General features: G+C 41.5%; 1 protein-coding gene across 1 annotated transcript; it reads left to right on the forward strand.

The window, feature by feature from the left end:
- Nucleotides 1-864: 864 nt before the first annotated feature.
- On the forward strand, nt 865-12,219 carry pitx1 (paired-like homeodomain 1; the record flags this gene model as incomplete). The annotated part of the gene is made up of 4 exons (XM_080749104.1): nt 865-913; nt 6,557-6,724; nt 8,437-8,642; nt 11,662-12,219. Exons 1-4 carry the CDS (start codon nt 868-870, stop codon nt 12,217-12,219), a joined length of 978 nt encoding a protein of 325 aa, XP_080605230.1. The 5' UTR covers nt 865-867.
- Nucleotides 12,220-12,487: the final 268 nt, after the last annotated feature.

A 12,487-nucleotide genomic window follows, 5' to 3' on the forward strand; every position in this document is an offset into this window, starting at 1 on the left:
AATTCTTTAAACCTATACATCAGCTATTTGAAGGCTTGTATATTTTTGCTATTTTCAAAAAATCTTGAAATTCTTTGGAAAATGTTGAATATTTTTGAAACATTTTGACAACACCAATCTTGTATGGGGGTCCCTGGCGCAAAATATTTTCTCATGGGGGTCCGTGGCCAAATAGGCTACATAATTATAGTCTAAATTGTGGGGTCCTTGACATGAAAACGTTGGAGCCACGGTCGGACCACAGTTCCAATACTCACTGCAGCACAATGTAAAATGTCAATAATACCTGTCTGACATGGACCATATGAAATGACAATAACCTCTGACTGACATGGCAAATGAACAAGATGAGAATCGGTGCCAAGCCAACCAACCTGTGTGTGTGCGTGCCCGCGACGCGCGCGTGTGAATGCCTAATGGGAGCGAAGGAGAATTATGTCAAGATTTACGGTCGACGTAGAATGAGCAAAGGGATTCCTGGAGATAAGAGGGGTTATGTGTATACATCATTGGCAAAGATAAACTTTTAGCAACGTCAAGATAGCGATCTGTGAGTGTCACGGGTACACACGCACAATATAGCTATAGTGGTTGAATCAGTATAAGTAAACCCACTGTTGGAACAATCAGAGGGAATAATAAAAGGTTATAAAGGTTTAGATGGCTTATCGTTGGCTTAGTAATAGCAATACGATGTATTATACATCTTATATGATCTATAATATATACACCATTTGATGAATGTCAGCAATTCATTATCTAATAATAGGCCAAACGCAATGCATTGGGAGAGATTTGACAGTGAGATATGTGAATTTTGATGTTAATTATACGTCTCTCTTGTTTTCTATCCTGCAGGCAACTGGAATGGAACTGAATCTGTCAAAGAATGTAATCTCTTGCGGGGACACAGGTATGGATGCATGCACGTTGTGCACAGATAGTTATGTAGAATGCATGCCTATGTTTTGCAATTAGAGATTTGGCTTTTGAATGCATTGCAACGCGTAAAAACAGCAAGGTTGTGGGAACAATATAGTGAGTGTATATGAGCAGTGCAAGTGTCGCTATAGCTGTAAATCACTCCTACAGCCTATGCGGAAACACAATGATATGATGCAAAGGTGAGCGCGATTAAATATTTGAATAACATTTTCGTATCCATGGCCAATGAAAGAAAACGCGCCGGCAACATTTTTGAAACAATAGCTTGGTTAATCCCGTGTCATGTAACTGATATGACTTCTTTGAAGCCCACATCATTTTCGTCTGTAACCACTGGACCATATCAGTGCTGCAAGAAACCTATATTAAAATAGTCACATTTATTTGGGATTACAAATAATTCCCTCATTGTCTCAGAAAGTCTGCGTAAAATCAAGTCAAGTCTGAATTAAGTCTGTCACGTATAGGCTAGGCCAAATAATTAAATTAATTAATTACAACATATTAGTCTAAAATATTGGGAAAGCATTAACTCGACTAAATGGTATTAATTACCCTCCAATTCACCACCCACTATATATATATATATATATATATATATATATATATATATATATATATATATATATATATATATATATTATCTATCTATTTTTAGTTAGGACTATGCATTCCATCAGGTGGCATTATATTATTATAATATTTGTATTTTTTTAAATACATACTTTACTTAAAGGCTCATCCATATACAAACAGACAGTAGACGCGTCACAACAAATAACCTGCTGTCTCACTCAAAGTTGATGGACAGAATTGGGAAAGGATTGACAGACAGCATCCTAAGCTACACATGATGACACAGTTCCTCGTGTATTTGACCTAAAATCTTTTGCTGCATGGGTAAAACAAACACGAGGGTAAAATAGGCATGTTGTAGGATGTCTATAGGAGTCATTATATATACAGGCTATCTGAAATTGAGATTTAATGGATCTTCCACCGGCCCCTGCATGACGTTCTTCCAGAGGAATAATTCCCCACGTGTTGTTGTTGTTGGTTGTCGGACCGGCGGGGTCAAGCAGACCCGGGCCGAGTGTCCAGTACCAATAAGGGGACACGATGGCCATCACCGTCCGGAGTGCTGCTCAGTGCTCACGTTACCTGCCGTGTCCAGTTGCATCCGCATGCCCACGTCCCTTTCAAACGAGCAAACCAGCTTTAATTTTCTGTATGTTTGACACCTTATAGCTCCCCATGGGTTGTTTACTTTCCATACAAAGATAGTGTAAAACAAAAACACTATATGGGCCTACCAAAAAAGTCAAATTCCCGTTTTGTTTGGTTTATGATTAACGACAGTCGTCGGGTTTATTTTCGCTCTTTGGAGGAAAAATGTGAGCGTTAGACTACCTTACCACTTTGTTAGCCTAGTGTTAGTGTTGCTACTGGCCTCGTTGACCTATCCTGCCGGATGAAAAGGCTTTTCATGTCATCCTTCACACGCGAGGCAAGTACACTGACTCCTATACCCGGCTGTGCCTGTAACACAGCTTCTGGCGGGCCTATTCTATTTAGAAAACAATCCCCTATAATATTAGCATAATAATTATTAATTAGCACTGAAATCGATTTGATTGTAAAATCTAACCCTAACCCATAACACTATAATACTCGGCAGACTTGTAGGCCCATTTGCGCACGGCGTTTTTACGCGCGCCGATAGTGACACAATGAAACTCCAAAATAACGACTTTATGAGTCCGGTTGGCCAACTGCCCTGCTGCAACACAATCACCACAAGTAAGGAAAAAATACATAAAATAATAAAGCACATGTTGACACAATTTAGAAACCGCAGCCACACGGGATGAACACATCTCTCTGAGGTAATTTATTACAAAACAGCAGAGGTGGTCATCTGTTCTAGAGTTGTTATTACACTGTAACTCGTCGTTGTCCTCTGGGTCGTTTTTTAGTCACGCACTATAATGTGTAATTAATCAATGATGCTGCTGATTATTTCTTTAATTTTAGGAAAGGGGCTTTGCTTTGAAAGCCGACGCATGTTCTCTTAACAAAGAGAACATGTCATGACAAACCATGTCGACTATAAGTTTAACAGAATGACAAATCATTTTATATTATAGTTTTGGGGCTATATTGTGAAAATAGCTGAAAGAACTACCTTTAACAGGGCAGATTAGGACTATACATAATCAAAAGCATGCATTAAAAACAGTAATGCTCAAGGCTTTGTAAGACAAGAAGTCACTGCGGTTACAAGAGGGCTTGAAAAAGTATACACGAAAAAAAAGGCAAGTGACTCTTGAGAGGCTGTACAATTGGCTTCTTGAAAGGGCCTTCAGGGAGTTTTCCAGTCGGACGGGGTCTCATGTCAAAAGTCACTGTCATACAATGGCCTAAAATGCTCCATGCTGGCGCCTGGCGTGATCTTTGGGCCAGACGGCGCACTGAGCAGGCCTTAAGCCGACATACATTACCTGATACAGGTTAGCCTGACTCTGAGCAGGTCGACATGTGTGCGTAATTGCGCACAAACCATGAGAGAGAGACAGAGAGACAACGAGAGAGAGAGAGAGAGAGAGAGAGAGAGAGAGAGAGACAGAGAGAGAGAGAGAGAGAGAGAGAGAGAGAGAGAGAGAGAGAGAGCAGAGACAGAGAGAGAGAGAGAGATAGAAAGAGAGAGAGACAGAGAGAGAGAGAGAGAGAGAGAGAGAGAGAGAGAGACAGAGAGAGAGAGAGAGAGAGAGAGAGATGAGAGAGAGAGAGAGAGAGAGAGAGAGAGTGCTTTCGAGTTCGACTAATTAACCACTTACAAACTGGTGTCCCTATTTTGGCCATGCCATTATGATAAACAAATGCATGGATTTTTTTTTCTCTCACACTAGTAAAAAATAGCAGATCTGTTGTTTTCACGACATCAATGTATAAGTGGTTAAACATATTGAGTCGTAGGTATAGGCTATATGTCTCACTCAAATAGTCTGTAAATTATATTCCACTTCTCCGTGAGTGTGTAAACTAAACTAAACTGTTCGCCCAGGCATCACCTAAGCCCAGAAATGTAACAGCACTGCAGTGTACAGGCCCCATATGCTGACGTCAAAATAACTGCCAATATGCCATTTCGCCTCCGTAGTTTTTGGCCAGCAGGCGCCGCTGAATTACAGATGATTGTGTGTGGCAGCAGACTAAGTTTGGACATCAAACAAATCAGTTCCATGGGGTTGTGCAGTGCTCCTGCCTCCTGCAGAGGATGCATGCCAAGGTTGGTAGTTGGTAGTGATAGTTAGTATGTAGTGCGTGTGTTCAGTGGCGTCAGTTCAGAACAAGCTAAGGTATGGCAACATGGGCGCGCGTGCAAGACACCAGTCATGTTGCCATACCTTAGCAAGAGGCACGATGAAAAGTAAATTTTTATTATTTCCCCCTGTAGCCAAGGTATGGCAGCTGCATACCCCTGCCATACCCAATTGACGCCCCTGCGTGTGTTCTTGCGTGTTTTTGGTCTGGAATATAAGTATACTACCACTTGACCCCACCCCAACATCCCTATTCTGGGGGAAAATATAAACCAAAAATAGCAGATCTACAAGCTCACAACAAGTCAGGTTGCAACGCATGGTGAGCTTGTAGACCTGCTATTTTTGGCGAGATTTGGTGTATAGTCCAGCAGTTTTAAGCAACTCAGGTCCGACTAACTATTGGTTATTGCTATGCTACTTAATATTCCCCTTTTGCACCTGGCCAATATCAATTTAACCCCTATTCTATTTTATCAAGTAACACCACATTGCAATATCAGGGATTTAATATAGACAATAAAAAAGCTTTTAAAAAGCTTTTTTGGCCTCCCAAGAAGGTTGATGTCACGGGGACGGCTGAAATGACCCCCAGCCATTAAGTGATTACTTTTTTCAGATTACATATTCAGTAATTAGCGAGACACTGGCCAGACGCGCCATCATCAGTGTTTGTGGAATTATATTTATACAGTAGGCTATATAGTCTACGTTTTCAGCTTGAGGGCAGAAGAACTGAACATGTGGTTCCAATATGCAACGGGGCTGCTGGAGTGCACTTCTTGAAGTTCCAATTGAATAATTTAGGCCCGTGTTCATTTTTAATTGTATTCATATTCATTTCAATGTGTTGATTGAAGCTGCACTGCATGTATGGGGATCAATGAGATGCACATGGCCTTGTGCCACTTTCTGCAGGTTTTTGAGAAGTTCATTGATTGAATTGATTGAATACTTTATCAGCAGTTTGCATATAAAGCACATGACAGTAACAGAGATACAATTTAAACCCAAGAAAGCACAATGGCTTGTTTATACATTGGGGTCCTTTTGTATTCAATTCATATAGACATTAATTGACATAAAAGAATATCATAATAATGCAGTATTAAGATTAGATCCTGCAGTTACTTGTGTTGATCATGTTGGTCATAGAAATAATAAACGGTTGAAATAACAGACATGTTGTCGTTAGAGAAGACAAGACATGGCAAGCACTCACTGTATAGCGAGAGAAGGCGTGAGCGAAAGGGAGAGAAGAGCGTGCAGGGGAGGGAGGGGGAGATCCTGCCTTACTTTTATTATGCGAGATTGTTTACATGTCGTAGAAAAGAAAAGCCAGCTAAAATCTCACTGCCCATAAAACGATAGAACGACACTTCATGTACTATAAATAAAGCCTCGATAAGAGACATCTTCCACTTTTCGACTTGAAAAGAAGCTAGGGCACGGTGGAGCATGCAGACCTACATGGCAAATGTTTATTCAGCTCCGCACATATTCGAGATATAGCCTACATTGTGTGCGGAGTGTGTATATAAGCGCTCCCTGCACAAGCCAGCTGCACCGTGCCATTGCTCTAGTCTAGCTGCTGTGGGGACGTATTTCAAACATGCCTGCACGAATAGTATAAAAGACCCATTTTTACACTCCACAAAGTTTCCACCAGACAGAGCAGTGAGAAGAAAAAAAACTAAGGCGCGTCACCGTCACCCCGTGCGCTCCCGTGAGATAAAACTCCCCTTAAAAAGCACTATCCGCGGTGTGTGTGTGTGTGTGTGTGTGTGTGTGTGTGTGTGTGTGTGTGTGTGTGTGTGTGTGTGTGTGTGTGTGTGTGGGTGGGACTGAGTGATTTCTGGGAGGTTGAACGCAGAGGATGGGTGGGTCTCATCTCTCAGGCTCCGAGAGCGAGAACTTCCACTCGATCAGGACTAGACATTCCCACCAGAGGAAAGAAACAGCAACAACCACAGCGCAGCGCGGCCGGGTCGTCAATCTCGTCATTCCTTCTTGGAGAAAAAAAGGGGGGCCGCGTATTTTGTTGTGTCAAAAATCTCCTGGACATTTTTTCTTCCTTTTTTTCTTCTTCTTTTTTTGCAGTTATTGTCTTCTTTTTCTTTTTTTAAACTCCCCTTTGCGATGGCTTCTATTCGGCAACGGGTGGTGGATAATTTTATAGCATAGCGGTTGAGGAAAAGAGATCATCCCGCACGCACACACACACAGCAACAACCAGTAGGATTCACATCCTTTTGCTTTTCCATTACGCATCATTCTTTTCTCTAAAGGTGGGATGAATTTGGACAGAATCGCGGAGGCAGTGAGAGCACCGCCGCCGCAGCGCGACGTCGTCGTGGCCCCTGCGTTTCATTTGCCGAGACCCACCGCAACAACCGCCAACGGTCGAGAAACGTTAGAGAACTCAAGCAGCGAGTCGTCAGACACAGAATTAGCAGGTACATTATACTACTCACTCAATGGTGCAAAATGGCTGGCATTTGCAAATGTAACTCTGCGATAACTCTGAACTCCCTTTGGTTTGCTAACAAGTTATTTCATGTTGACATAAGCACGCCTATAAGCACCGCGAGCTCGACTATACTCCGCTGGTTCCCAAACACTGGTCGGGACCCATTTGTGGGTCACGGACCAATTTTTATGGGTCCCTTAATTTTTTGTTTCCAACATTTTATTTTTAATTATTGTTATTATTTCAAAACAAGAATAATTATAAAAAAAACATTACCCAAAAAGAAAAGATTTTCATGAATTAAAGTCATTTCATGAGAAAAATAAATAAAATAAATTCCGTTGTGACCTAATAGATCTGCTATTTTCACTATTTTGGGTCCCGGGCAAACGTCTAATCTCTCTTTTGGGTCTCGACCTGAAACGTTTGGGAAACACTGCGCTACTATTACAGGGGAATGGTCGAGAAATCAATCTATTGTGGGCTAATAGCAACGTAAAGTCTGTCCATATTCCGTCCACTCTTCCAGCATAACACCATAGGTGAAATACAATTGTTTAGCTTTTTTTTGTGTGGTTGATTTACATTTCCATTCCATGCGTGTTATGAGCAAAACTCTTGGCAGACACACCAAAATCACCAATGTTTTAACTCTGAGTAAAGAGAGGCCTGTCAACAAAAACAGCCTGCTGCCAATTAACTTATTGTGATTAGCCTCTAAATAATACATGCATGTGCTATTATTATGCACTGCGTTACGTTACTAAAAGCACAAACGCCTGCATTGTCATTTGTCAACAGTGTGAGCAGTAACTTTGATGTGTTCGAGGTTTGATACAGTAGGCCTTATGATATGTTGTACAACTTGGTCATATCATTTCAGGCAAACAAAGACGCATTGTTCATGTTTTGAAATATGCAGGCCTGTTGTATTATTTCCATATATATGAGCAAGACGTGTGGAAACAGTGGATTTAAGAAAACGTTTGTGTTTATGTGTGTGTGTGTGTGTGTGTGTGTGTGTGTGTGTGTGTGTGTGTGTGTGTGTGTGTGTGTGTGTGTGTGTGTGTATTAAATGTTGTTTAATGTTGTTCTCAGGCATTTAAATTGCTGATTTTGAACAGACCTCTGCATTTGTTGAACCTCCAGGTTTATGTGTATGGGCTATCTTGGGGGAACATGAATGCTAGATTTTGGAAATGGTAAGAGTGGACAAACTCCGCGATAAAAAGAAAAATATTGATCTAAACTGGAGGTTAGAATAGTGTGTGTGTGTGTGTGTGTGTGTGTGTGTGTGTGTGTGTGTGTGTGTGTGTGTGTGTGTGTGTGTGTGTGTGTGTGTGTGTATGGCAATGATGTTTGGTTTAATTCTTGGATATGGAGTATTTCTGTGGCACAAAACATATTTTCTAAATGCATTATATATTATTTTGTCTTTTGACTCGCTTTGCACGGTGAGATTAACCTTTGCAGTCCTTGACGGCCTAATAGGTTAGGGGTTTGTTTTGCTTGTTGCGGTGCTAGTGCCCTAATGCTGCTACCTTTAATTGTAGCGCTTTTTGAATATAACTTAACATTTTGGGGGGAAGAAGATAACACGTTTTGTTGCCTTATAATAAGTCATCCAAACTCCAAAGTGAGTGACATGTATTCAAACTACACAACAAACAGTTCCTGTTTTTCTCACGGCTCCGACAGAAAAGGAGCGGAGTGTCGAGCATCGGAGCGATGACGGGAACGCGGACGACCCCAAGAACAAGAAGAAGCAGCGGCGGCAGAGGACCCACTTCACCTCGCAGCAGCTGCAGGAGCTGGAGTCCACGTTCCAGAGGAACCGCTACCCGGACATGAGCACCAGGGAGGAGATCGCTGTGTGGACCAACCTGACCGAGGCCAGGGTCCGGGTAAGAGAACCAGGCCTCATGCCCTACTTTAGAACTTATCGTCGCTGTCGGGTGGAAACCTTGTATGTCCAAAACCTTCCTTTTTGTTATTATTTTCAAAACTGAAATTCAAAATTGTGAAAATAGCCAATCTACAAGCACACTGCGAGAGCCGTTGTGTGCTTGCAGATCTGCTATTTTTTAAAAAAAGCAAATTTGAAACTTGGAGATACGAGGTTTCTGCCTGACACTGACGTTATGATTTACAGGCCTGCCGTTGTTCTCAAAACCCTTTCCTGTCAAGGACGACCCCCAAATTAATATTGGCGGTGCCCCAAATGCCAAACATTTGTGCCAGTATAGGCCTATATAGGTAGCCTTTGTTAAAATGTTTCAAAAAATATTTTTGAAAGATATTTATTTAAATTGCCAATGTGATGCATTGTGAGCTTGTCGATATATCCGGCTATTTTCAAATAGATGATGTTTAAAGTGGTTAAACTATTTTTGATACTACATTATTAACTCATTCGTGTCGGGAACCCAATGGAACACCTTTAATCTGTTTTTAAAAATAAGTTTTAGTTATACATGCATTTGAAGAAGAAGAGGAGAAAAAAAGCAACACAATTGTGCATGTATTTGTGTACATGCATTTTTGGTAGCTTTCATTGTGCAGAGGTAACATTATCTGACAAAGACAAAGGGCCAGTTCAAGTGTTTTGCGGTATAGGTTGATTGGCTTCGCGGTTACAGATTATTCCATCATTAATTACAAGGTAACGAGGTAAAAGTGACATATTTAATGTACCCTCCACCCAAGCGTCATTATAGTCACTGGTTAATTCTTGTACTAGAAGACAAGCAAGTAGCATGTGTCAATAATAAACATTATGACAATGACAATAATAAACATTATGAAACAATGTTTATATTATTATATATAGGGGCCTATGTATACCATTGCTAATTCATTTGGCTTATTAAAATAAATGTTATAGACAGACGACGAGTTTAATAACTATGTTTATTAAGAGATATTCTGTCTGTCATAAAATAACATTTGCACGTATTTATAGGATATTTGCATTAATTTACACAATTTATATAATGTTATGTGGTCAATATACATAAAATACATGAAAATTCTATTATTGAATAAATAATTAATCATCAATCGTTTTTATTTTTAGGTTTAGTTAATGGCTTAACTAATGGATCAGGTCATTAATTAAAACCTAAATAACGGCCCAGATCAATCCATTTTGGTTGACATGTACGCTATCGCGCACATGGAAACATTGTATCAACCTGTGCACACAACAATAGCCTTAATTGCCCTCAATACGTCAACATGTTGTTTCCTTTAGAGCTATAATGGAGAACTTTTGGGATGACATCACAAGTTTGGTCTGTGCTTTGCGATAGGCAATTTAATCGTGCAACAACACGCAATTTAAGATATATATAGGCCTAGGCATAAACAATAGTTTTTTTTATTTTATTTTAATTGATTTGACCTTTCAAACATATGAGGCTATGTTAATACGAAACCTACTAAGTTTCTGCATTTACCAGAGTGCAGACATTTTGAAGAAATAAATGAGGCTAATATTCCGTGGCTTGTTCTGTGCAGACGCTGTGAAAATCTTTTATACACAGACCCGATCTACTGACGTAATCTTTTAGTTTTAACAGCTGGCGCCTAATTTTCCAACGTGAATAATACAATGCAGAATCTCTCTCTCTCTCTCTCTCTCACACACACACACACACACGCACGCACGCACGCGCGCGCACACACACACACACACACACACACACACACACACACACACACACACACACACACACACACACACACACACACACACACACACAGTATAATTATGTTACACTTTTATTTTGATTTATTATTATTCTACAAAGGATAAACTAATTTAGCTATCTTACACTGCACCCTGCAGTTCGATGCAGGGAATAAGACACTCCTCATTATAGGGCACTCTAAATATTCCCAATTCATTATGGGATGATAGAATATGTACTTTGGACAATTTAAATGGTTGGAATAGACTTCTGTATAGCCTACACTAAACCTGGACTTGGTGATATGTCAAGGCGTAACATTGCAGCGGGCCATTCATCCATGTGAATTATATTATTACAGTCTGAAGTGTTTTGGAAGTTGTTCATATAAGTCGTTCATTAGCTTTATGAGTAGGTTTCCATTCCATCCTGTTAAAAGAAATACCGAGCTGTTGGTACGGTTAAAACACCATCTCTCCATGCATGTGCCGAATATCAGATCTACAAGCTCACTAAAAAAGCTTGCAGCTTGGCTATTTTCGGCTTGTTTTAAATAAGCTAAAAGCACATTTTGCTGACGAGGCTTTTAAAAAATAATAATATACGGTGCCCTCCGTATGAGCTTCTTGGCTTGTGTCACATCGCTCATGTCTTTGTGGACAATTTGTCAATACCACCATGTTCCCTGCACTGCATACTGCAGTGCAGACTAGGCTATAAATAGCCCCGCGGGGCCAACTAAAACGATGCTGCTTATAAACTGTTTCTACTGGAGAATTAAAAAATGATTCGCAAAGTGGCCTGGCGAAGTGGGGCTAATGGATGTTATAAAAACTACTATAGATGTCCGCCATTCTTTATGGAAATTTGACAAAACATCTTATTTTATCAAATTTATAAGCAATGGCGGACATCTCTGGTCGTTTTTTTTGTTATATAGGATATGGATATCAACATGCTGTGTGTGTGTGTGTGTGTGTGTGTGTGTGTGTGTGTGTGTGTGTGTGTGTGTGTGTGTGTGTGTGTGTGTGTGTGTGTGTAAGGTTATTTTAAACGTGTCGTGTTCATGACTGTTAATAGGCCTAATAATCCCATGCGCATTCGGAAGTGGGTTGATAGCCTATACCTGATTAATAGCCTCCGTGATTAATTATAGCCTATATCTCACTTACATTCCACAATATTTAGCCTATATATTGACGCTCCTTTCCCCCCATGCGCATCCGTCCAGGTCTGGTTCAAGAACCGCAGGGCCAAGTGGAGGAAGCGGGAGCGCAACCAGCAGATGGACCTGTGCAAGAACAGCTACCTGCCGCAGTTCAGCGGCCTCATGCAGCCCTACGACGACATGTACCCGGCCTACACCTACAACAACTGGACCAACAAGGGCCTGGCGCCGGCGCCCCTGTCCACCAAGAACTTCACCTTCTTCAACTCCATGTCGCCGCTCACCACGCAGTCCATGTTCTCCGCGCCCAACTCCATCTCCTCCATGACCATGGCCTCCGGCATGGGCCACTCGGTGTCGGCCGTGCCGGGCATGCCGACCGCCGCGGGCCTCAACAACATCAGCAACCTCAACGGCATCGGCGGCTCCGGCATCAACTCGGCCATGACCTCGTCCGCGTGCCCGTACGGGCCGCCCGGGTCTCCGTACAGCGTATACAGGGACACGTGCAACAGCAGCCTGGCCACGCTGAGACTCAAGTCCAAGCAGCACCCGACCTTCGGGTACAGCGGCTTGCAAAGCCCCGGCTCTAGCCTGAACGCATGCCAGTACAACAGCTGACGGGTCGGCAGCAGCAACGACTAAAAAATAGATAAAAAAACGCCCCGATGAATGATGATATAATAACCGAAAATCGATCAATGCATTGGGGGAAGGTCGGTGTATGTGAGCCCTGCTAGCTGCCATCCATCCATCCATCCATCCATCCAATCCAATCCAACGGGGACAAAAACAAAGACAACTAAAACTGGATTAGTTGCAATCATTTTATTTTTCAAAAAAATGGATTATGCGGGTTGTATGTGTTTACCAAATGAACTTGCACAGC

Source organism: Nannobrachium achirus, assembly GCF_963921795.1.
Source record: "Nannobrachium achirus genome assembly, chromosome: 19".
NCBI lineage: Eukaryota > Metazoa > Chordata > Actinopteri > Myctophiformes > Myctophidae > Nannobrachium > Nannobrachium achirus.